Source organism: Lissotriton helveticus, chromosome 7, assembly GCF_964261635.1.
Source record: "Lissotriton helveticus chromosome 7, aLisHel1.1, whole genome shotgun sequence".
Classification (NCBI taxonomy): domain Eukaryota; kingdom Metazoa; phylum Chordata; class Amphibia; order Caudata; family Salamandridae; genus Lissotriton; species Lissotriton helveticus.
This window is the reverse complement of record NC_136068.1, coordinates 1018708959-1018735635: the sequence shown is the minus strand read 5'-3', so window position 1 is coordinate 1018735635 and position 26677 is coordinate 1018708959. Positions and strand designations below refer to the sequence as shown.

The 26677-nt window shown below is 49.6% G+C and overlaps 1 protein-coding gene across 1 annotated transcript in view; it reads left to right on the top strand.

Moving 5' to 3' along the window:
- Positions 1-26677, top strand: part of CLINT1 (clathrin interactor 1) — a 630396-nt gene that overhangs the window by 495202 nt on the left and 108517 nt on the right. Inside the window, exon 10 of the mRNA XM_078653723.1 lies at positions 3873-4150. Within this exon, the coding sequence (XP_078509849.1) occupies positions 3873-4150 (278 nt within the window). The remainder of the gene's footprint in view (positions 1-3872; positions 4151-26677) is intronic.

Sequence of the window (26677 nt, the reverse complement as noted above, 5' to 3'; positions counted from 1 at the left end):
GCACACCGAGTTTGGCTCTTTAAGGGACACCTACACATTGAGGCTAGTTGGTTGGAGAAGGGCCACCGAAGTGCACTGGCAGTGATTACCCGTAACTACCAGCTGAGCTATGGGACAGGTCATTTGTTGGGACTAGGGAAGGGGGAGATGCAGAAAAGCAGATCCTAGATCATCTTGCCGAGCGGATATCACTGCTTCCTTTTTCTTTTTTTGATTTTTCGTCTTTAGCGCTTTCTGGCTATCGCCGCCCGGCCTCCGGGATGTGGGCTAAAAGGCTGTGTGATGCTTAATTTACGACCTGTGCAGGATGTCTGTAAGAGGTGGGAAAGTTGTACCAAACGATTGTATATTTTCTGAATCTGCAATAAAAACACAGTTTAAAAAAAAAAAATGATGGCATCTTGCATATGCATTGTACCTTATGCAAGACTTCAGATGCGTCCCTTACAGGAATGTCTGGCACATCAGTGGAACCGAGCTCAAGGACAACTTTAAGATCTGGTGTTGGTAGACAGCCGCACACATCGCCCTCTGCAGTGGTGGAACACAAAAAAACGTATCCAAAGGGCAGTCGTTCCTCAAGCCTGTTCCACAGATAGTACTAACAGATGCATCACTCGCAGGATGGGGAGCACATCTCCTCAATCACACAACTCAAGGGAATGGACCACTCAACAAAAAGTGCTCCATATCAATCATCTGGAACAGCTAGCAATATTCTTAGCTCTAAAATCAGTTCCAGCTTCATTTACAAAACAAAGCTGTCCTGATCCGGACGGACAACATGACAGCCATGTATTACATACAAAAACAAGGAGGCACACATTCTCTGCAGCTGTCGCAGCTTGCGCAGAATTTTTGGAGGTGGGCCATTCCGCAAAACATACACCTGCTCACAGAACACCTTCCAGGAGATTGTGGATCTGTTAATTCGACAAACACAACAGATTCACGAATGGAAGCTACATCCACAAGTTATTCTACCATTTTTCTAAATGTGGGGACAACCAGACATAGACCTGTTTGCCACACACAAACTCAAAATGCCCAACGTTCACCGCCAGGTTTCCACACCCGCTGTCCAAGAGCAATGCGATATGGATGAACTGGTCAGGCAGATTTACATTTGCTTTTCCGCCACTCCCACTGATTCCACTAGTGGTACGCAAGCTCTGACAACAGCCTCTAAAAATGATCCTAGTGGACACGCCAGACATGGTTCACAACACTGTTGGAACTCTCAGTAGTCCCACACCACAGACTACACCTCTCCCCATCACTACTAACGCAGAACCATGGAGAGATAAGACACCCCGATCCAACATAATTGAACTGAGCGATCTGGCTCCTGAAGTCCTAGAGTTCGGTTACCTTAACCTTCCACCAACCTGTATGAATATCATTAAAGAAGCCAGGCGACCTACCACCAGAGCTTGCTATGCAGCAAAATGGAAGAGATTTGCCATTTACTGCAATAAAAATTGTATCAATCCAGTGGATGCCCCCATACAGAACATCATTTGCTATTTACTACATCTGCAAAGATGTAATTTGGCATACTCATCCATACATCTCCATTTAACAGCACTTGCCGCTTACTTAGGAAACAGACAACACTTGTCACTGTTTAGGGTACCAGCAATTAAAGCCTTTATGGAGGGCCTAAAAAAATCATTCCTCCTAGATTACCACCTCTCCAGTATGGAATCTCAACATTGTACTTGCTAGGCTCGTGGGACCCCCATTTGAACCTCTACACAAATGTGAACTTCAGTTCCTCACATGGAAAGTAGCTTTCCTTATTGCAATTACCTCTGTCAGAAGGGTAAGTGAGGTCCATTCTTTAACCATACAAGAACAACACTTCCTACAAATACATCGTAACAAGGTAGTTCTCAGGACAAATCCAAAATTCCTTCCTAAAGTCATCTCTGCTTTCCTCCTTAATCAATCAGTGGAGCTACGGGTGTTTTTCCAAAACCCAGACTCCGTAGCAGAGAGAGTTCTTCACACCCTAGACGTCAAAGGAGCCCTGCTTTATTACATTGATAGGACTAAATCCTTTCGCAAAGCAATCAATTGTTTGTAGCTTTCTCACCACCTCACAAAGGTAATCCCATCTCCAAAGCTGGGATTGTAAGGTGGATCATCCAATATATTCAAATATGCTACCAAAATGCTAAACGCACATTAACAATTCCTCCTAGAGCGCATTCCACATGCAAACTAGGGGCCTCTATGGCTTTCTTGGGGAACATTCCCATAGAAGACATTTGTAAGGCAGCAACATGTCTACAACACACACTTTCACTAAATACTATTGTGTTGACGTGCAAGCCAAACAACAAGCTTCTGTGGGCCAAGCTGTTCTTAAAACTCTTTCAAGCTACTGCAACCGATCCAGGTAACCACCGCTAAGGGAGATACTGCTGTACAGTCTATGCATAGTGTGTGATCTGCAGCTCATATGCCTCGAACGGAAAAGCATTATGCATCTGTTCTTGGCATGTAGAGCTGCAGATTCACACACAATTTTTTATAGTTAGTTGATTAATTTGGGTACGTTAATTTACACTCGATGGGTTTCAGTTGACAAATGATCAAGAAGGTGTATCAGTGTCAAGGCCAGATTTTTTTTCTACCTGACGTCCAATTTTACAATAATGCTGTTATGTCCTTTCTCTGCTCAATAAAACAATTTAAGAAAAAAAGAGATTTAGTGGGATGCCACCCAGTTCATTTATCATCTGCAGAACACTTTATGGCCAACTCGTACCCATGAAGCTGAAAAGTAGTCCAGGAATGTGCTTATAGCCTCTTCTCACTTATTCCCATGAGAGTACATTAGAGTCCAGGTCACTTCCATCAACTTAAATAAAAAGAGTTAAACCAATTTTATTCAGGTTTCCTTTATCAATATTTGTACTTTTTGTGGTAGCAAGCTCATAAATATTTTTCTTATGAATTTGGTCATGTAATCTACAACCAAGTAGGTGCTGCATATTTACATCTACAGCACTTCTCCAAGTGTAGGTTTTGGGTTCAGTTTCGCCATTGCAGTGTGATAGAAGGATGCATGAAGGTATACATTAAGGAGTTCTTTGGCTTTGACTTTGTGAGCCTCTCTGACCATGGCAATGCAGCAGATCTGCATTAGAACCTTTGTGGACAATCTTTCACTTGAATCTGCCAGGATGGTTCCTTACAGTGCTACAAAAATTCAACAAAGCAAGTCAATGGAAATAGGAATATTATGTCTCTATGCCATTAAATTGACATTTATTTGTATTCACTGATCCAAGCAGTATCATTCCTAGGAGCATGCATGCATGTGCATATGTCATCACGGGTCATTCCACTTTAGCCACTTCCTAACTTCTCTGTGAGTGACAGCATTTTGATCTTTCACAAGGAGCACATCCATGCACAAAGTAGTTCCTTCAGTGCCAAGGATCTGTAGACTTTTCTGTGCACTATAGGACAAAAGCATGTTTTCTTCCTATTGATGGATTTTGTCTTTGCAGTTAAGCGGATTTAAACCTTTAGGAATATGCAGATTACATTAATACATCTACGTTAACTCATCTGACATCTTTGCCTTTGTTGTGATGTTTTACTTGTGGAGTGTTCATTATATATTTGTTGAGTCTATTCAATTACATGTTGGTTTCTCTTGTATGAGTCTTCCTACCTTTTGTCTTTGCCATCAAACTATTTTAGGCATAATTTTCGTTTGATTTTGCTGACATTGTATAACATTCCCTGTGCTCAATGTTCTGCAATCCGTATGTAAGGCGCGCTACATTTCTATTTCATGCAGGCGCATAGTATGTCCATTATTACTTTTGTGACAAAATTGTGCTTCTTTTCAGTTCCAGGCACAAGTGCTAGTGGCAATGGAGAATTTGGAGACTGGAGCACCTTCTCCCAGGTGTCCCCTGGTCCTGTTGCACCCACAGTGGACCTGTACAGTGGCATACCTCAACCAGACCTGTTCTCTGCTTCGTTGCCCCCACCATCTTCCAGTCAACCTGATCTGTTTGACATGATGGGTCCTGCTCATGGGACCATGATCTCCTCCCAGAGCATGAATCTGTCCATGATGAGCTCTAGTTCAGTGGGCATCTCCCTTCCCATGTCCCGCTCACAGGTAAGGACTTTATCAGCCACTGTCTCAGTGTTACCATATTAGCAGCTTTTGCACATCTCTCATCTTCCTGCATGGGGTTGTTAAAAACCCTAATCCTTCATGGTAGTGTGGTATCTACCACCTTTATGACATTCTCATGACCAGCCTCATTGAAATTTGATTGTCATTCCTCATTACTGTGTCGTCTTGCAATGAAGGGTATTTTTTACCTAACTCTGTGTTAAAGGTTCTTTCTATAGATCTATATTTCCTCTAATGTGGTGGCAAGCTTTGAAAAAAAAAAGTTTTGAAAAAAGAAGCACCTCTGCTTTGGTCAGAGTGATGGCAGCAAATATTTTCTGGGCATTGTCTCTACGTTTGATGTTGAGATGTGGTATTAGATGAACACTTTCCTGCCAGTGTCACCCAGAGCCATTCGAGGAAGCATTAAACATTCCGAAGGAAGGAAACTCACAGCAAATCAAGCCTTTGATATCAGTCAACATAATTGAAGCAGGATTTCCCCAGATGATTATGTGATCAGAAATAGACCTAGCTAGCTGAATGCTACCGATTTTAAACCTCAGATTTGTTTGAACAACAAGTGGAGAAGTACATATAGGATGCATAAACCAAACAAGTAATTGCAAAGCCAATACGTCTTGCCTTTGAGACTTATTGGCTTTGCCAGCGGGTTGCGTCCATGCTGTGCAGCATACCTGAAGAGTTCGACAACAAAAACATTTAATAGGCAATGCACCAGCCTACAAAATGATGTAGGCCTTTTTTGTTTTTTAATTTATTTTTAGTTATTGATCCAAATTAGATCTGTAACTAAAAAGAAAAAAAAGATCAGTGAGGGGCGTGGAAGCAAAACGGAGGGCAACACAGGGGCAGTGAAGCACACGGCAAGCACACATCAAGATAAAGCATCACAGGGCACAGAAGCACACTGCGAGGAAGAGCATCCCTGAGAAAGGGGTACCCAGAAATAAATGGTGAGACAGAGCAACAAGGAGCCTGGGGAAGCACAGAGTGAGACAGAGCAACACATAGAAGAGGGTGGGGCAGAAGCACGGGCCAGACAGAACATCACAGGGACAAGGAGAGCACAGAACCGTACAGTGAGACAGAGCAACATGGAGAAGGAGGGTTCAGAGAAGCACACTAAGACAGAGCAATGTGGAGATGGTTTGGAGAAGAGAAGTGCTCAAGGGAGACGGCTGTAACAAATACATTCTTAAAGATGCTTACTAAAAAGAAAAGAGTGGCAGAAAATTAGCAGTGAAAAGACGTGATAATGTGTCTATGCTCTAGGGGAGGGGCACACTCATGACGGGAACTAAAGCTCTCACAGCCCATCAAATAAGCAGGCAAAACTCATCATGATGCTAACCAGTGGTTAAAAAGGGGTCTGTTCTAAGGCCACTGGATGCTGAACAAAATGTTTGGCAACAGAACTCCCTGCTCCCATCATGCACCACAGGTGACAGGTCAGTTCTTTTTTCCAGCTCCTTATGTGAGGATCTTGCAGCATTGAGCTTGTCAGTTTTTGATTGTTTCCAGTCAGAAATTGGTTTCCTGAAAATTCTTTACCACTTCATTTGACGTTTTTTGGCTGCTGGCTAACTTTTCTGACAATTTTAAGAACATTTTCTGTCAGAGATGCCAGCATTGTTCAATAAATGTCCTTCCTGTGGGAAGAAGATGGCAAAGTCAGACCCACACTGTATTGTGTGTTTAGCATCCTCGCACACGCCAGAGAAGTGCTAATATTGCCAGCAGTTTTCCAAGGGAACACTTTGAGACAGCGATAAGATAAAACTGCATGCCTTATTGGAGAGAGGAAAAAGATCAAAAAGTGTCCTTGGGAGCTCCCATACTTCTAAAGAGCATTCCTCTCATGAAAAGTCACACAGGCCAGAGAAAAAAACGACATAGTTCTGCTTTTCCAGCATCAAAAAGGAAGCAGATACCTGATTTTTTTTCCTTCGGCGTCACGGTCAAAATCTGAGAAACATGCACTGCATGCGACGACGTCGAGGGACAGATGACCGTCGAGGCGGTCAGAGCCTCCGCCGTCACAAGGCAAGTCAACACCGAGACGCGCTGCTTCAGGCTCGGAGTATGTGAGAGTGGAGAAGAATAAGTCGACGTCGAAGAGCGGTCTTGGGCCAACGTTGAAAAAACTCCTGCGTCGCCATTCACTGACATCGATGCATCAGTACGTGACCAGCACTCCATCGCCGTCGAAGCAGGTACGGTCGGCATTGAGACTGTCGACGTCGAGGACCCCGCCTCAGTCACATAGGCGGTCAACGTCGAGAACCCCGCCACATCCGCGTCACCGGCTCCAGTCCGGTGTTTGTCATCGAGAAACATTTCTGCAGTCTACCCAGAGAAGGAACGGCGTAAACTATTCTCGCCTTCCAAGAATCCTGCGGCGCTGACAAGCATCACGATGTCGAGGCCCCCCTCGTCAATGAATACGGGCAAGGCAGAGATCGACGTCCAGAGAGGCACCTTCTTCCCCAGGTATCCAGACTGTTCAGATCTCGCCAGAGGAATGTCCGGTTCCCGGAAAGCAGACACCTCCAGTTATTCTATCTCCAAGATTGTTACCAAGTGTTCAGCATTGGAGAGCTCCACCTAGAAGTCAGGCTCCGACTTCTCACAAACGTATTCGCCTTCAAGGGTCTCTGCTGACCGGGGTGGCGTGGCTTGACTGCACGCTATGGCAGAAGCGTGAGCGAGCTGCTCCGTGCCGACCCGATTGATATCCTGTCTAATATATGACAGATCGAGCCTGCTCACAGCGATTGAACCAGCCTGTCCATCGGCGAGGCAGAGGGTCCCATGGGGGACTGGAGCCCCGAGACACACAGATTTGCAGCCCAGACCAGAGCTATGCCAAAATGGCCGCCGGATGTTAGATCCCCAACCGGCCCAAACACTGCAGGGACGTAGCATGCACCAGTCCCCTTCTCCTGCCCACTGGACACCCACAGGAACCACACTGTGGGTGCACCTATGGACCAGAAAAGAGGGTGGCTGTATGAAGAAGACACCAAGTCTGCCACCCTTGACGGCACCAGGACACTGCTCCCACGTACTTTGCGCTTCTGCACCTGCAGCACAAGTAGGAAAAAACAACACGTTGTACATACACTGGGCACTGCTGATATCAACCCCCAATGACCATGCCTTAGTCACCAGTCCCCTCTCACCTGTGTATAGTACAGGATTGGCTTCGCAAAGATGCTGTGTACATGAAGAAACAAACGTGATAAGAATCAGACTGCCTTTAAAACTGTAGCAGTATCACAGCGGGAGCAGGGGGCTTGGCACTGGCGCCTAAAAGGTTAACCGGGGAAAAAGGTCAGGGAAGGCAAGCAACCTCTACCAAAAAACCCCGTGAGGGAAATACAAAAATCCAATGGGGCCGAGACAAGGGAAACCTCCGTGCGCTTTCAAATCAGCGCTAGTGTTTACTCTAGACCGCCGCGGAGTGACCCAAAACGTCACTTCCGCATACAAGGAGGCGGATAGCGCTGAGGAGGGGACGCGCTACGTAGTAGCGGCGGTTCTCAGCTCTACCGCAAAACGCTGGCAGGCTCGCTAGAGTGACCGGGAGCCCCCGGTTCACTCGATCAAAAATTTGGAACGTAACCTAAACCCCCAAGTGAATAACAAAGATAAGAAAGGGAAAAAAGGGAGGGGTTACCAGGATACCTCTAAATACCTAACAGAAAAGAGAAAAGACAGGGAAGGGACGGGACCGAGGTAAAAAACAGGAATAACCCTTCTCACGAGCCCGTGAGAGGGGACAGCTCAGCAAACAAGGGAAAGGACCACAGAGAGGAAAAATCAGCTCTGCAGCCTCCAGCATCCAACAACCAGGAAGGGAATCCAAACACTGGCAATATCGAGCAATGAACTAAAGGTAGGACTGACTATATATCTCCCAGCCCCCGGTCACATGACAACAAGGCATGGCCATTGAAACAGGACTAGCTCGATTCCTAACAGTACCCCCCCCCCGACAATCCTCCCCACCGGTCTGGGCTTTGAGGGGTGAGATCTATGGAAGACCCGAACCAACCGCGGGGCGTGAACCTCCCCAGCAGGCTCCCAGGACCTGTCATCCTTCGTGTACCCCTTCCAGTCCACGAGATAGTACAAACGCCCCCTGACGCGCTTTGAATCAAGGATTGCCTGGACCTCATATTCCTCCTGTCCGTCAATCATGACCGCAGGGGGGGGTGGTAGCACCTGATCAGTTGGTACATAGGGTTTAAGCAGTGAGGTGTGAAACACCGGGTGCACCCTGTACTCCTGTGGCAACTCAAGCTTCAAGGCCACTGGATTGATAATCCGGAGGATGGGATAAGGCCCCACAAACCTGGGCTGCAGTTTACGTGGACCCTGTAACCTTAAGTTGCGGGAAGACAGCCACACTAGATCCCCTATCTTGTAGGTAGGCGCAGGGACTCGGTGCTTATCTGCTTGTTTCTTCATAGCCTCCTTTGCCTCCAAGAGACTAGTTCGCGCCAACGTCCAGACTTCCCCCAATCGCTTACATATACTGTCAATGGCTGGCACACGGCCCGTGGGTTGTATCGCCAGGGCCCTTGGATGGTACCCCAAGGAACAGAAAAATGGGGACATGCCCAAGGCGGAGTGCACACTGTTATTATAGGCAAACTCCGCGATGGGCAATGCAGTGACCCAATCGCACGATAAAGATGTTATCAGACACCGCAAATATTGCTCCATCGTCTGATTGGTGCGCTCCGTCTGACCGTCAGACTGGGGGTGATAAGCCGAAGAGAGACAGATCTTGGTCTTAAGCACCTGACATAACTCGGTCCAGAATTGTGAAACGAACTGGGCCCCTCTGTCAGATACAATTACCTCCGGTAGCCCATGCAAACGCACAATGGAGGACATGAACACCACTGCCATCTCCTTTGCGGTAGGGATCTTGGGAAACGGGATAAAGTGGGCCATCTTGGTAAATAAGTCTACCACCACTAATACTGTAGTAAGACCTGTGACCGTAGGTAGATCGGTTACGAAATCCATGCTCAAGGAATGCCAGGGACCAGGTGGTACTGCCAAAGGCTGTAAAAGTCCTGAGGGCTTGCAATGTGAAGGCTTGTTAGTTACACACACTGGGCATGCACTCACATAACCCTGAACATCCCTTGACATGGACTCCCACCAAAACCACCTCATGCACAGGTCCTTCGTCTTTCGTATACCAGGGTGGGCTGCCAAGGTTGATGAATGACACCACTCCAACACCTCATCCCTTAGCTCAGGTGGAATGAACAACTTGCCCTCCTTGTACAATAGACCATCCTTCATCTCCATTTGTGGCAGGGATAACCAAGGGGCCAAATCCAGGTGACTTAACTGATCTTTCACTACAGCAGGGAATTCTTCTAATGTCAATGCCCCTACTATTCTCTCTGGATCTATCATGATCCTACTTGCGCTCAAGGATTCCTCATCCTTCTTATCCACATGTATTCTAGAGAGCGCATCAGATTTCACTTGTTGGGCTGCAGGTCGATATGTTATAACGAAACCAAATTCATTAAAAAATAAAACCCATCGCATCTGACGCGGTGTTAATGCCCTTGCGGAACGAAAGAATTCTAGATTCTTGTGATCTGTGTAGATGGTGATCACATGGCGAGCACCCCATAAGTAATGGCGCCATTCTTCGAACGCTAATTTGACCGCCAGTAGTTCTCTCTCAGCCACCGTATAATTGCGTTCTGCTGGCAATAGAGTTTTGGAAAAGAACGCAATAGGATGCATATGGCCAGTAGCTTCGTCTCTCTGCGACAAAACACCCCCTACCGCACACAACGACGCATCTGTTTCAACAAAATACGGCAGGGCAGGATCAGGATGCACCAATACCGGGGCAGACACAAACTGTTTCAACAACATCCGGAAAGCCTCCTGAGTCTCACCAGTCCATACAAAAGGAACGCCCTTTCTCAAGAGGCGAGTCATAGGGGCCACTATCTCGGAAAAATGGAGAATAAATCGCCGATAAAAGTTAGCGAAACCTAGAAGCATCTGGATTTGTTTTACATTCATCGGCACTGGCCAGGACACTATAGCCTGAATCTTCTTTGGATCCATACGAATGCCTGAGGCAGAAATAACAAATCCCAAAAACTCCACTTCAGAAGCCCCAAACTGACATTTCTCTAACTTGGCGTACAAATGTTGTTCCTGTAATGTCCTTAACACCTGTCTCACATGCTCTGTATGATCAAGACCTTTTTCCGAATAAATGAGGATATCATCCAAATACACTATGACGGTTTGGTCCAGATATTTACCGAGTACTTCATTTATGAAAAACTGAAACGCCGCGGGCGCGTTGCATAGACCAAACGGCATCACAGTGTATTCGAACAATCCGTACTTTGTCTTAAAAGCCGTCTTCCACTCATCCCCTGGCCGGACTCTGATAAGATGATATGCGCCCCGCAAGTCTAGTTTAGTGAATACTGTAGCCTTGCGGAGTTGGTCCAGCAGCACGGAGATGAGCGGAAGAGGGTAACGATTTTTAACCGTTGCGGAATTCAAGGTGCGGTAATCCACACAGGCCCGCAAGGACCCCTCTTTCTTGGGTATAAAAAAGATGGCCGATGATACGGGCGAAGAAGAAGGGCGTATGTACCCCATCGACAACATCTCATCTATATAGGACTTCAGATGAGCCTCTTCTGGTTCCGATAATGCATAAACCCGACTACATGGCAATGGGGCACCCGGTATAAGGTCGATCTTACAATCGTATGATCTGTGGGGAGGGAGTCCTTGGGCACACTCTTTGTCAAACACCTCCTCATAGGCTGCATACTGTGGAGGGATACTACACTTCTCGGTAGCCGCACAGGACAAAGGGTTAATCTGGTCCGCCGCCACTACATAACAGTTCTTTAAGCAGTGTACCGAATCTAGAGTGACCAATCTCTGTACCCAATCAATCCTAGGGTTGTGCGTTTGTAACCACGGAACCCCCAGAACTAGGCCAAACGAGGGGGCATCAATCAAATCGAAAACCACGGACTCCACATGCCCATTGTCACATACTAAACCCAAGGGCTCGGTCTGTCTGGTGATACACCCCGAAGTCAACTCGGTTCCATCAATGGCCCTTACTGGTTCCGGTTGTTCCTTTAGCTGACAAGGAACCTTCAATTTATCCGCCATTGATATATCCATGAAATTCCCGGTGGCCCCTGAATCAAGCAACACCGACACCGGGACACGGCTCTGCGCAGATATCAATAGCTGCGCATTGATCACAAAATGCCTAGGGGCCTGATCAATCGCCCCCAGCACTTCATATTGTAAAGTCTTTTCTTTCTCCGAGATCTTCTCTATTTGTATACATGCCACCTTTTTCCCAAACCCTGCTCCAGAAGGTTTCACGGGACAATCACGAGCAAAGTGCCCCCCTTGTCCGCAATACAAGCACAGATTTTTCTCTCTCCTTCTCTTCTTTTCCTCTGATGTCAATGGGCCTCGTACACCACCTATTTCCATGGGCTCGGGTGTGGTTTTGCTCTCGCCTCCCGCCTTTACCTCTGGTCTCACATAACCACCTCTTGGGTACTGTAATCTACTACGCTCACCTCGCCTTTCTGTCACCCTATGGTTAAGTTTCACTACCAAGTCTATGAATGCCGCACAGTCTTCTGGAGGATCCACCACTTGAGACACTATGTCCTTCAATTCTTCATTTAACCCTTGATAGAAAAGGGACGTCCTCTTTTCAGTCGGCCAATGCGTCTCGGAAACCAAGCGATTGAAGTTGGCGATATATGATAACAAATCCTGCCTGCCCTGCCGCAGTTTCAACAGCTCGGCGTCGCTGGCCTGCATGAACGCATGCTTGGCAAATAGACCATGCATCAAGACTTTAAACGCCTGGTAGTTGTACAACACCCGGTCGTTATTTTCCACTAACGGGATTGCCCATTGGGCCGCGTTACCAGCCAGATATGACAATATAAAAGCGATTTTAGCAGAGTCGTCAGGAAAGGCATTAGTTCTGCACATGAAGTGCAGTTGACACTGGTTCATGAAGGTGCCATATTTGTCGCTGTCTCCTGTGAATCTCTCAGGGGGGGCCAAGGGCACTGCCACAGGAGTAGAGACTGTTACTGCTATAGGTAAACCGCCGCTAGCAGTACTGGAACCCGCTCCTCCGGTATACTGGAAGGTAGCTGGCTGGATTACTGGAGTAGTGCCCCTCTGCTGTGACTGTTCTCGGGCTCTTACGGCGACTAACTCCTGCTTCAACCCTACATTCTCCTGCTGCAACTCTTGCACCTGTGCCTGCAGGGTATGAACAGCTCCCATTATATCCTGCATCGAGGGGCCCCCCGTACCTCCCCCCATGGGATTCCCATCCTCATCCATGCTAGTCCGGGCAGTGTTATATTAACTTGGGCTCGATATTCTGTTAGATCCCCAACCGGCCCAAACACTGCAGGGACGTAGCATGCACCAGTCCCCTTCTCCTGCCCACTGGACACCCACAGGAACCACACTGTGGGTGCACCTATGGACCAGAAAAGAGGGTGGCTGTATGAAGAAGACACCAAGTCTGCCACCCTTGACGGCACCAGGACACTGCTCCCACGTACTTTGCGCTTCTGCACCTGCAGCACAAGTAGGAAAAAACAACACGTTGTACATACACTGGGCACTGCTGATATCAACCCCCAATGACCATGCCTTAGTCACCAGTCCCCTCTCACCTGTGTATAGTACAGGATTGGCTTCGCAAAGATGCTGTGTACATGAAGAAACAAACGTGATAAGAATCAGACTGCCTTTAAAACTGTAGCAGTATCACAGCGGGAGCAGGGGGCTTGGCACTGGCGCCTAAAAGGTTAACCGGGGAAAAAGGTCAGGGAAGGCAAGCAACCTCTACCAAAAAACCCCGTGAGGGAAATACAAAAATCCAATGGGGCCGAGACAAGGGAAACCTCCGTGCGCTTTCAAATCAGCGCTAGTGTTTACTCTAGACCGCCGCGGAGTGACCCGAAACGTCACTTCCGCATACAAGGAGGCGGATAGCGCTGAGGAGGGGACGCGCTACGTAGTAGCGGCGGTTCTCAGCTCTACCGCAAAACGCTGGCAGGCTCGCTAGAGTGACCGGGAGCCCCCGGTTCACTCGATCAAAAATTTGGAACGTAACCTAAACCCCCAAGTGAATAACAAAGATAAGAAAGGGAAAAAAGGGAGGGGTTACCAGGATACCTCTAAATACCTAACAGAAAAGAGAAAAGACAGGGAAGGGACGGGACCGAGGTAAAAAACAGGAATAACCCTTCTCACGAGCCCGTGAGAGGGGACAGCTCAGCAAACAAGGGAAAGGACCACAGAGAGGAAAAATCAGCTCTGCAGCCTCCAGCATCCAACAACCAGGAAGGGAATCCAAACACTGGCAATATCGAGCAATGAACTAAAGGTAGGACTGACTATATATCTCCCAGCCCCCGGTCACATGACAACAAGGCATGGCCATTGAAACAGGACTAGCTCGATTCCTAACACCGGAGCCGTAGAAGCTGCGCAGCTGTAGGGACTCGCGGAAGACAGAGGGAGGCTAGACCAATCTGTCACTGCAGGAGCCGAAGGAGAATCACCAGGCGGCCCTGAACCGGCGGATGGCGCAGTTGGGGTCATGCACTGCTGTCCCATTGCGAATGCAGGGACCTGGTTGGAGTGCATGTGCACCGAACGACTGGACACCAGAGCAGATGTGATCCAGAGGTGGCGGCCCGCACCAGTGCTGACACTGGAGGGAGCCTGCTACGACCTAAGGTGCGCGGCCCCTGTTGTATGTGGGCGATCCATATGGCAGAGGTACCCTGGCCTATCTCGAGGCCCGGTGGGAGGTTTGGCGCGGCGGCCGGCTTGTAGGCGGCCTGGGGGCAAATGATGGGCCCTGGAAGAAGGAGGGAGAGACCTTCAGCGCTCTGGAAGAGGTGCCCCGCGCTCCTCTTCCCGATCCGGAGAATCCCGAGGGAGGTGTGAGAAGAAGGCTCACACCCTGAAAGGAACTGGAGCCTGCCCGAGGCCCGGCAGGAGACGCAGCGTAGGGTTTCTGATGGTGAGAAGCTTGACGGACACAGCCGGCCTGGTTGCAGAGGGCCTGGAGGTGGACCTGGAGGGCCTCCATGAGAGTCATAATACACCAAGTGCACACGATCTGAGGGACCGGTGTCGAAGTCATTCCCCCTCAGTTCTGGTGGCCTATGCAGCAGGTTACACCCGGGGTCTGGATCGGGACCTGGTGGGAAGAGTGGCCAGGGAGGGGTGTCTGATCCCCCGTCTGGAGATCCCCTGGTTTGATCACCTTCAGCCTCCTCACATGAGTCCACCACTTGACAATTATCGGGAACTACATACTGAGGGAGGGGGGGGCAGCAACAGACTTTAACAGAGACACCACTGGTGCTGCGACCTTGGGGAATCATTCTTGCTCGGCGCGGAGACCCGGGGAAGGGGGCCTCCCTCTGGCGTTCTCTCTCCTGGGGAAAACACTGGCAAAGGCAAAAGATACCGACCTGATTGGGGGCCAGGGGACGGCATGCCTCACGGAGTTGCTGTGATTCGGGCCTGCAGAAGTGACTTTGGCACTACAAACATACTCCTGCCCCCGGTCTTGGCATTGCCCCCTCCGAGAGGGAGTGCGAGAGCAGTACCTCATCCGCCCTACCTGACCTTTCCCTATAGTCAGGATGGGTAAAGCCAGAGTAAAGGTGGCAGGGACGACGATGGAACAAGACAGTGGGCCAGCGGATCCAAACCAGGGGAAAACCGATGATCTGCCCGGCATAGATCCAGTACATCTGCAATTAACCAAAATACTGGAAGCTATCGCTGATACTAAAGCAACACTACACCAAGACATTAGCACAGTGTCCGTGAGGATGGGTCTGCTACGGGCAGAACACCAGAAGTTGACAGAGAGGGTCAAAACAGCGCAGGAGATGCTAATTCTCCAGGTTGTTGAGCTCATGACAGGGTTTGCACTCTGAAACATATGGGCGAAGATGCAGAAAGCCGTAGCCAGAGAAATAATATCAGGGTGATAGGCCTTCCCGAAGGGACAGAAGGCAGAGTTATGGTGCCCTTTCTTGAACAGTGACTACGCTCAGGTATCGCCCCAGAGCGGCAGTCGTGGGTCTATATTGAGAGGGCGCATCGGGTGTAGGCATACCTGCCTGCCCTAGGTCGCCCCACAGCCTGTCGTGGCGCGGCTTCTCCATTATAGGGCCAGGGATGTGCTACCGCCAAAGGCCAGGACTGTTGGCCCATTTTTAGTGGACAATTGCAATGTCTCTATATTCTCTGATTACACTATTGAAACACAGCAGCGGCGAATCTCCTTTCTCGAAGTCCAGAAGTCCCTACAGGAAGGTCTGCAGTATTCCCTGATGTTCCTGGCCCGTCTGCTAAAGTGTTGGATGGGAAGACCCATTTCTGTGAAGACCCCAAGATGGCATGGGAGTGGTTGGAGGCCTAGAAATCTGAGGGATCGCTCCCTAAGGCAGGATCCCAGAGTGAATCCCTAGCCCGAGACCACCGAATCAATTGGGAATTGTAAGCTAACTACTCACTCGTGAGGGTCTCAAGGCGCTGGAAGCGGGGTTTAGGCAACTCTGTTCAGTCGAAGAGCCAGGTCCTGAGTGTCTTCCTGAGGTGTTCATGGAGGGGGCACGTCTGATGTCGATCTGGAGCTCGTTCCAGGTCTTGGCTGTGATGTAGGAGAAGGCACTTCCACCTGTTATGGCTCTGTGGACTAATGGGATTTCAGCGAGGTTGGTGGATTGGAGGATCCTTTTGGGTTGGTGGAAGGAGATTCTTTCATTGAGGTATTGGGGTCCGGTGTTGTGGAGGCATCTGTAGGCGTGGGTTAGTATCTTGAAAGTAACTCTCTTCTCGACGGGGAGCCAGTGGAGGGTCCGTAGATGCTGGATGATGTGTTTGTGTTGGGGATGCAGGGTCTGTCTGCTGTGTTCTGGATGGTCTGGAGCTTGCGGAGCAAGGATATGCTGATCTCGGCGTAGAGGGCGTTTCTGTAGTCGAGTCTGCTGGTTATAAGTTCGTGGGTGACGGTCTTTCGTGCTTCGGGCGGGATCCATTTGAAGGTCTATCTGAAGATGCGGAGGATGTTGAAGCAGCTGGAGGCTACGGTATTGACCTGTCTGGTCATGGAGAGGGAGGAGTAGAGTGTGATGCTGAGGTTCCGGGTGTGGTCAGTGGGGGTGGGAGGGCTGCCGAGGTCTGTGGGCCACCAGGTGTTGTCCCATGCAGAGGGGGAGGGTCCGAGGACCTCTGACTTCTGCAAGTTGAGCTTCAGCCAGCTGCTGCTCATCCAGGATGCAACGTCCTGCATTCCTGCCTGGAAATGGAATCTGGTCGTGGTGGGCTCCTTGGTGAGGGAGAGGAAGAGTTGGGTGTCATTGGCGTAAGATACTATGCTGAGTCCGTGCTGGCTTATGATGGCGGCAAGGGGGTCCATGTATATGTTGAAGAGCGGCTGGCTGAGCGACGATCCTTGGGGTACTCTGCAGTAGATTTCCGTGTGTTCGGATAGGAAGGGTGGTAGTCTGATTTTTTGGGATACTGCCGGTGAGGAACGAGCGGATCCAGTTGAAGGCGATTCCTTGTATGCCGGTGTCGTGGAGTCTGGCGGTGAGTGTGCGGTGGGAGACGGTGTCGAATGCTGCCGAGAGGTCAAGTAGGATCAGGGCCGCGATATGTCCTTGGTCGAGGAGGGTGCGGATGTCGTCTTTGGCGTCGAGTAGAGCGGTCTCGGTGCTGCTGTTGCTGTGAAATCGGGATTGGGATGGTTCGAGGATGGAGTTTTCTTCTATGAATTTTGTTAGTTGTGCATCGACTGCCTTCTCGGTGAGTTTGGCCGCAAAGGGGAGGAGGGAGATGGGACGGTAATTCTTGAGGTCCGTTGGATCTGCTGAGGGCTTCTTGAGCAGGGGTCTGACTTTTGCGCGTTTCCAGTCGTTGGGAAAGATGCCGATCTTGAAGGTCATAGTTCTGGAGCGAAGGTGGCTCTGTGGAAGATGTGTGGCGGGCAGGGGTCCATTGGGGCTCCTGAGTAGATGCCTTTCATGGTCAAAGTGGTGTCTTCGGAGGTGACATGGGGTCCAGGCAGAGAGGGTATGCTGATTGGCGTTGCTGGAGAGCATATGAGTTTCGGAGTCGGGTGTCTGTTCGTTGAAGTTTTCGTAGAAGCTCTTGATTTCAGATGGAAGTAGGATCCAAGCTTGTTGCAGAGGTGCTGAGAGGGGGTGATGTCCTTGGTTTCGCTGGCAGGCTTGGTGAATTCCTGGATGATGCTGAAGAGGTCCTTGTAGTTGCTGGAGTTGGGGGAATCTTGTTTTGAATGTAGGCCCTTTTGGTGGATCTGATGAGTTGGTGGTATTCTGTCATGGCGTTCTTGTAGGTGGTGCAGTCTTCTGGCGTTTTGCTGTTCTTCCAGTTCTTCTCAAGGTGTCTGCAGGCGCGTTTGGATTCTTGGAGGTTGACAGTGAACCAGGTGGCCTTCCTGAGGCACGGTCTGTATGGGTTACGTAGGGGTGCGAGCTTCTCTGCGTAGTTAGAGATCCATCTGTGGAGTTCTTTGGCTGCGAGGTTGGCGTCGGTCGGGGTGTTGGGGGCGTCGTGGTTAAGGGAGGAGTTGAGCTGCTCCTCAGTGACGTTGCTCCAGTTCCTTCGCGGAGTCGTAGTGCAGGTTTGGGCGGCATGGGTTTGTCGATGTGAAAGTGTACGTAGTGGCGGTCCATGGTGTGGCTGAAATGGACGTGTCCTGCCATTTGGGCAGGCGTGGTGACAAGCTGTTTCAGTCCTATGTTGGCGAGGTTGTCCAGGAGGGTGGTGGAGTTGGGGTTGCTGAGGTGGAAGTTCAGGTGTCCGAGGAGTATCTAGTCCATGGAGGAGATGGCGTGGGGTGTAATGAGGTCGGCGACGGGGGGTCTGTAGATGAGGGTGCCACGAAGTGTGGTTCTAGGGCTGGTCTGGACCTGGAAGTAAAAGTGTTCATCGGTGGAGAAGTTGTTGCTCGTGGTGGAGGTGGAGAGTCGGAGGAAGCTCTTGTGTGCGAAGGTGAGGAGTCCTCCTAGGTGATTAGGGCAATCCTTCCTCTGGATCTTGTATCCGTCGGGGATGGCTCTGGCGATGTCGGGGGTGGATGAGGCGTTGGTCCAGGTTTCTGTAAAGAAGGCGATGTCTGTTGAGAGGGTATCTAGAAGGTCCCAGATCCCTATGGCGTGTCTGTGCAGGAGATGCACATTGAGGAGCATGCCGTTTAGGGCTCTGGAGGTGATGGTGTTAGTCGCGCGGGCGGTGTCCGCGCGGGGAGGGTCGGAGGCAAAGGTCTGGCGGCAGTAGCAGCAGGAGAACTGGCCGTGGGTGGTGCTCGGCGTGGACTGCTGTCAGTTGTTACTCAGTCTGAGGTTGAGTGCGAGGAGGGCAGCTAAGTCGTATTGGTGGGTAGTCGGTGGGCCAGGGTCCCTGGTGCTGGTTGCGGACAGGCGAAGACGGGCTTGCCTTTGGGGCGGCGCACCCGCTGCGCGCGACCCTGCAGCGGCCGCCATCAAATTGGGAAGGGGGAAGGGACAAGGGACGTGCAGCTGGGAGGCGGGAGCGGGAAACCGGCAGGGGCCGCAGCAGCGGGGATGAGAACGGGCACGAAGCAACAAACTAATCGGGCGCAATGAACTGACAGGCACAATAACAGTCGACAATAACGAAAACTGATGCAGACACAATGACTAGAGTAATAAACGAAAACAGAGGCAGGCATAATAACAGAAAATGAAGGGGGAAAAAACAATCCGAAACAGCAGGAGAGTGGGCACAATACCGGATCAGGGCAGCCTCAAACACCTTCTGGAGGTCAGCGGCGGCGGCTCAGACGGCAGAGCTGCTGTTGAGAGAGCAGGTCTCAGACCAGGGGTCAGACGGAGAATAAAGAGGGGCCCGCCGAAAAAGCCCAGCCCGTCTCATACCGAGAAGGAAAAGCGTGGTGCTTCAGTCCATGGCCGAGATTATGCAGTCGGCTGGGGCTGCATTGGAGGTGGGCTCCACTTCAAGGAAGGAAACGGGGGGATCGGATTCAGACTCCTCCCACCTTGACAGTGTCACTCTCCCAATAGTGACCCCAGGAACAGCAAACTACATTATATGACAGAACAGAATTCGCAGACATAGGTTGGCCTCTCCCCCTGAGCTGGCAGGTGCCCTGCGTAGTTTGTGTAACGGTCCGTTGATGCTTGGGACCAGGCTAGGCCAGCACGACCTGAATGAGAGACCACTGCTTCAAGGGCTCAGCATCGCTCCCCACTAGGATCAACGTCGGACAGGTTGTGATTCCTCTCACCGAGACTTGTGTTTTACCTACAGTTTTGGCGGATGACCCGTGTTAGTCTGCTCTGGGATCGGGGAGTTGTTGTTTAGGGGTGTTTTTTCATGGTTTGGTTTATTATTGTGGCAGGGGTGGCAATGTATGTACTATTAGGGTCAGGAGGTGAGGGGGGCGCAAACTGACTGCATGTGTTTCATTTTGGCATCCACACATAATACATTGAAATTTTTGACTTGGAACATAAGGGGGATGGGTTTGATGGTGAAGAGGCACAATGGGCATGGGTATATAAATTGCCCTGCTACAGGAGACACACCTACAGCGGGGGGAATTGGAGAGACTTCGTAGAAGGTGGAGAGGGGAGCTGTTAGCGACCTCCTACTCTGCATATGCATGGGGGTGCTAATCTGGGTGCGGGCGGGGGTTCCCTTCGAGCCAGCACACACACTGATAGATCTGAAGGGTAGATATGTGTTGGTTAGTGGGAAATCGAATGGCAGAGATATAACTCTGTAGTATCTATGCCCCCAATCAAGATCAGATGACCTTCCTCCATGACCTCTCGACTTATATGACAACTTTGACCAATGAGTCTATGATACTGGGAGGGGATTTTAACTGTGTATCAGGCACTTTTTTGAACCGTTCACTCGCTCCCTTGCCTGGATCCCAGGCCCACCGCACTGCTGCGGGATTCCAGGACTGGCGGAACCACTGGGGACTATGTGATACTTGGGGAACACAACACGCAGATGATAGGGTTTACTCCATTTATTCCCCCATACATCATCTACATACACGGCTTGATGTCTTCCTATGCTCTGCCACCCTTAATAGTTCAATCACGCACACTGAGTATTTGGGACGCACACTCTGACACACTCTGAGTCCATTACTGATGATCTACCAGCCACTGGGGACCTGCCCCCCCCCCCCCCCCCCCCATCCCTTTATGGAAACTTAGCCACTGCCTTTATTGACACCTACTTTCAGCCGAACGCGAACACAGCTTCAACAGTGTTGGAGTGGGAAGCGTTATAGGTGGTGGTATGGGGTATTGTCTGGGGCAACGGGAGTACAGGGAGTTACATAGGGAACTGGAGGATTTAGAGAGCAAATTGCAAAGGCTGGATAACCGCCTGGGATCAAATGCGTCCCACTGACAACCTTATGAGAAGTGCTTGCCCTATATAACGAGATGCTAGAAGGGCTGAGATGCCTCGACTGTAGGGCATATCTTACCAAAGTGCAGGAAGAGTGCTGGACGGTTGTTAGCCTGACTTATTAGACCTGAAAGAAACTCGTGGGACCCAGATTACCCACATCGAACTGGAACTGGGGCTTTTGTTTATGAACCCGGGGAGATAAATTCCTTATTCCGGGCATATTTCGAGGTTTTATATACTGCTCCGCCACCAGCCGAGTCAAAGGAGGTGGGGGATTTACTGTCCTCCCTACAGATTCAAGTATTGGATGGGCAAGCACAGAAGGTACTGAGAGGCCCGGTGTCATTACTGGTGATACAGGGAACTATCAAGGACATGGCCACAGGTAAGACACCGGGACCGGATGGTCTCCCTGCGAAATTCTACGCAAAGTATGCCTCTAGACTGGCACCTTGCCTGGTGACCCTGTACGCTGAATCCTTGAAACTCGGCGCCCTTCCCGCCTCTACTCGGGATGCACTTGTGATCTCTCTCCCTAAGACCACCACTTCCGGTGCCCAAGTTGGGAACTACAGGCGCTTTCCATGCTCAACATGGATTGTAATATTCTTAGTAAGGTCTTGGCACGGCGCCTGTTGCCCTGTTTGCCTGCTGTGATTCACATAGACCAAAATGGTTTTATCCTGTCCGGGAACACCGCCTTTAATCTGCATAGACTGTACTCCGTACCATACCAGCCCAAGGCGAAAGCTCTTTCCGCGAGTGACTGTCTTGTCTACTGACCTAGAAAAAGCTTTCAACTCTCTCAGATGGGAGTTTTTATTCGCTGTAATGACACACATGGACTTCGGAGATAGCTGGGTTAAATGGGTTAAACTGCTGTATGACTGTCCCGCTGCGCAGGTTAGGACTGGAAAAACTGTATCTGTCCAATACAAGATTTTTCAGGGTACAAGGCAGGGCTGCCCCCTCTTATTTGCCCTGGCTATTGAACCATTGGCTGCTCTGTTCAGACAGGGGGGTGCAGGGCTAGGATTAATGATAGATGGATGACAACACATTATATCCCTATACGCGTATGACCTCCTGATATACTTGGAAGATGCAGTGGGGGCTCTGACACAGCTCTGGCTCTCTTAAGGCAATTCAAGCACATGTTGGTCCTACGGGTTAATAAAAGCAAGGCTTATCTGTTCCCGGTGGCTGGAGCCCTGCCGCGCCCCCAGGACTTCTCAGCAGATCTAAACTGGACGCCTAATACCTTTAAATACTTGGGGATCTTTATCTTCCACTCCCTGAAGGATCTTAAGGAAGGAAATATAGAGCTCTCCGGTCTCTTAAGACGTGTGTTCCCTTTTGGTGTTCGTTACGCCTGTCCCTTTTGGCCAGGATTTCTCTGACCAAGATGGTCATGCTACCGCGTTTATTATATTTTTTCATCAATTTCCCTATCTCTTTAACAACGGGATGGTTATCCCAGCTAGATTCGCTGCGGCGGGACTTAATCGGGAGGAGGCGCAACAGAGGGTATCGCCAACGACGTTACAGCGCCCCATGGTTGAATGTGGGTTGGGGATAGCGAATTTCGAATTCTACTTCCTGGCCCCCAGCTGCAATGGCTAACACAATGGTTGGAAGGGGCGAACCCGTATGGGACTTTTATGATGGTGGCCAACACACACTCCCCTCTAATATTGGCCAAGATACTTGTCCCGAACGTTGTTGTCCCATATAGATCAGTATTACAAACTGCTGCCCTGCAATGTTGGAAATGATGCACGGCTGAAATTGTTAAGATGCCACAATACACACCCACACTACTATTGGTCAGCCTGCCTCATGGTAACCCCCAGACTGTATTTACTGCTGTAAGTAGGGGTGGAGACAGTGGGAGACTGCTACCAGGAGAAAGTCTTAACCCCATTTGAGGTATTAGTTGAAAGGCACAGCCTTCCACCAGGGCAGTTACTACAGTAGAAAGCCCTGGTCCACACCTTTGCCGCGTTGTGGGGAAGGGGCCGGGAAGAACCGGAGACACATGCAGTACTACACTCATTACTCACACTTAGAATCGCCAGCCACCAAGTGAAATGGTTTTATGCATCGCTGATGGGGTCGTCCCTTACCCCCCCTGCAGAGATTACGGAGATGCTAGGAAACGGTCGGCTGTAGAGAACTAACTGAGTCGGAATGACATAGAATCTCTATCCTCACATAGAGATCTCCCACAACACCAGTCTGAAATATATCTAGTTTAATTACGTACACATGATTACATGTCTCCGCATGAGATCCAGGTAACATACGGGGGAGCCACGGAAATGCCGGAGATGCAACCATAACTATGTGGATTTTATACATATGACATGGTCCTGTGCCCGACTGGGCCCATTCTGAGATGCGGTCATGCTAATGATATCGCGGCTGTGGGACGCACACTTGATTCCCCAGTAGAGGTTTGCCTGCTAGGACTCTTTCCCAGACCACCTAAAAGGAAAGTGGGTAGCAGATTTATAGACCTGGCCTTGATATTAGCTAAAAGGAGGATACACATGGCCTGGAAGTCCTCCGCTTGGCTCTGGTGGATCTCTGGAGACGGGATGTCACACATTGGGCCGAGGGCAGAGTCTTAGTCCGGGAAAAATCCAGAATCTCAAAACGACACCCCCTAGCAGAGCAGTGTCGAAGTGCTGTCCAGTTGGGAGCACCCGACACAAGTCCAAGAGGAGGGCTGTGAGACTGAATAGGAGCGAAGCTAATACCCCTATTCGTGTGAGGCAAACTGGGTAGGGGATGGAGGGAAAAGAACAGGTCCCATTACCATTGGCAAACCCACTCCCCACCCCCCTTGTGTATGAAAGGGCAGATGCAGTTGTGGGGAGCCAAACATAAACAAAACAGGGTAACAGAAGGTACCCTGGACCACAGCCCCAAGCCCCTCTTTGAACCCAGTAGTACTGACTGATAGCAGTACTGATAACAGTGACGACCCCCATTCAATCACCCACTAATTTGATAGTTATTTGTTTGATTCTATATATAGTAAAGAACAAACTAAAAACTCTCCTGTAGACGTCCCCAAATAATGGGTTGATCAAAATAGTAATTTGTAGAATGCATGGCTGCTACACTGGGGATATTTACAGTGGATAGCGGGGGACAATGTGAGTAGAGCAGGTATAAGCTCTATATGAAACGTACGGATTTCACTGTGAATAATTGTCCCTCTTTATGTACTATGCCAAGCGGAATGGATATGTAAAACTGCTGATAACCTAAATGCCCCAAACATTTTTGAAGTAAAAAAGGCTCTGCTGGCCCTCCACCTGCTGCGTCTACAGGGAGATCACCAAGGAGAACTAGATCTCCAGCTCGAAGATCCTGATCTGGGACACCACTTAGACGGTTGAGATCTCATCATTCCTCCACATCAAGAAGAAGCAGCAGATGATCTCATTCATGATTTACATAGTCACGTTCTTCTGTGAGAGACTATTCACCAACTTTGTTGGCTACTCTGGCTAGGGTATCTCCAGTGGACGACATGGGTACCTTTAATGATATCCCCTGCAGAGGTGCCAATAAGTTGAACATTGACACTGCACCATAGATCCTCTGCAAGGCCTTTGCTGCCTCTGGTTTCTGGGCTGCTTGATCTGGCACTGCAACCCTTATTGACTCAAGTTGTGGTGGGGTCTGCTATTCTATACATCACAGAAAAATCAAGGCTGCAGACCAGGATCCACTGTCCCTAAGAACAGATCCACCTCTCGATTCTGTTATAGTGGCAGCAGCCAGGAAAACACATCCTGAAGCAGCATCCTCTTCAGTCCCTCCTGTGAAGGAGAGCAAGCACATGGACTCTCTCAGGGTTTAAGATTCTCACTGGTCGAATCAGCAACAAACAGCCCAGGTGACATTACCACCAGAGCTGACCAAAACGAGGAAGGGGCGCCCCTAGTACAACACCCTACTCAGCACAGCAACCTCCAAAACAATGAGCACTGGCTTCCCCCATCCCCGTTGCCCACTCGCGTGGTGGTGGGGGGGGGGGAGGGGGTTATATCCTGTTTCACCTGGACAAGTGGAGAAAAATCGCAAAAGACAAATGGGAACTCCATATTGTTCAGAATGGTTACTTGCTCAAATTTAATTCCCTGGCTCCATTAGTACCTCCTCAGGGAATGTGTGTTGAACAACAGCTCTTGCTACAGGCAGAGATGAATACCTTAGTAAAGAAAGACACTATCGAGGAAGTTCCTTTTCTACACAGACAGGGAGTTTATTCCCATTACTTCTTGGTTCGGAAAAGAGGTCCTACCCAATAATACAGACTAATGCTCAACCTGAAACATTTGAACAAGTTTATCCGCAAAGAGATTTCGGATGTGGGTACTGCACCAGATTTTTCCCCAAATCAATCAAGGAGACTGGATGTGATCCATAGATCTTCCGGACGCATATTTTCACTTGCCAACCTCAGGAAAACATCAGAAATTCTTGCTTTCAGGTAGCGTCTCAACACTTCCAGTTCAAAGTCCTCCTGTTTGGGCTCAAATCACCCCCCACATGTTCTCCAAATGTATGGCATTGGTAGCAGCTTTTCTACGCAAGCAGAAGATCTTAGTTTATCCGTATCTGAACGATAGGTTGCTAAAAAGTTCGTCACCCACTTTACTGCAAAAACATCTTCAATGCTGCTAGGCCTTCTGGGCCTACCGATCAACTACAAGAAGTTGGTTTTCAATCTTACTCAAAAGATTCATTACCTGGGGGCGTCTCTGGACACCGTAAGCACAAGCTTGTGTCCTTCAGAGGAGAGGTTATCCTCAATACACAGCAAGGGCTGCACTCTCCTCAGCTCTCGCCCTCCCACAGTCAGGCAAGTGTCCTTGCTCCTGGGCTCGATTGAATCCTGCATCTTCATTGTACTGAATGCCAGATTACAAATGCGTCCTCTACAGCAAGCGTTGGAGGATCGGTGGTCGCAAGTCTCAGACCTTTGGGAAGACACAGTGGTTCTCCCTCAGTCAGCCAAGAATTCACTCAAATGGTCGATGAAACAATCGCATCTGCTAAAAGTTTCTTTCCACCAGGATCTTCCCAGCCAGACAATTGTCACGGACGCTTCCCTCCAGGGTTGGGGGGCTCACATGGGTCCTCTCCAAGTGCAGGGACTGTGGTCAAAGGCAAAGCAGGGGTATCATATCAATATGCTAGAACTTAGAGCAATACATCTTGCACTCAAGTCATTGTTTTCCTCCGTCCGTTGATTCAAACGGACAACACCACAACCATGTATTACCTGACTAAACAGGGAGGAACTAGGTCGAGACCCCTCTCACAGGAGGCTCAAACCATATAGAAGTGGCTACTCGCGAGGAAGTTAACCATCTTTGCCATTCTTCTCCCAGGTACTTTCGGTGTCCATGCAGACTCTCTAAGTCAGAACTTCGTCAAAGCTCAGACTGGGTGCTAAACGACGAAGTCGCACAAGACATCTTCCAACGATGGGGTTTTCCAGACATCAACCTGTTTGCGGACACAACAAGCGCAAAATGCAGCATCTTCGCATCCAGGTTCCACCAACCAGGCTCCAGAGGGAATGCACTTTCGATCAAATGGTCGCAGGCCTTACTTTATGCTTTTCCACCAATTCTGCTCATCAAATTTTACAGAGCCAAGACCAGAATGATACTGCTTGCACCAGAGTCGCCTCGCCAGTGGTAGTATTCGGTTCTTCAACTATCCGAGACCCCACACAGGAGGTTACTGTGCCGTCCAGACTTGCTATCCTAGGACCAGTTTCCGGGTTTCACCCCACATCAGCCAGGATAGCTTGACTCCAGTGGGGAAGAGGGGTGGGGGGAGGAAGAGAAGGTGTTCCACCCCAAACTCTCATCTCTGATATTTATCTCTGATATTTACGGCATGGCTCCT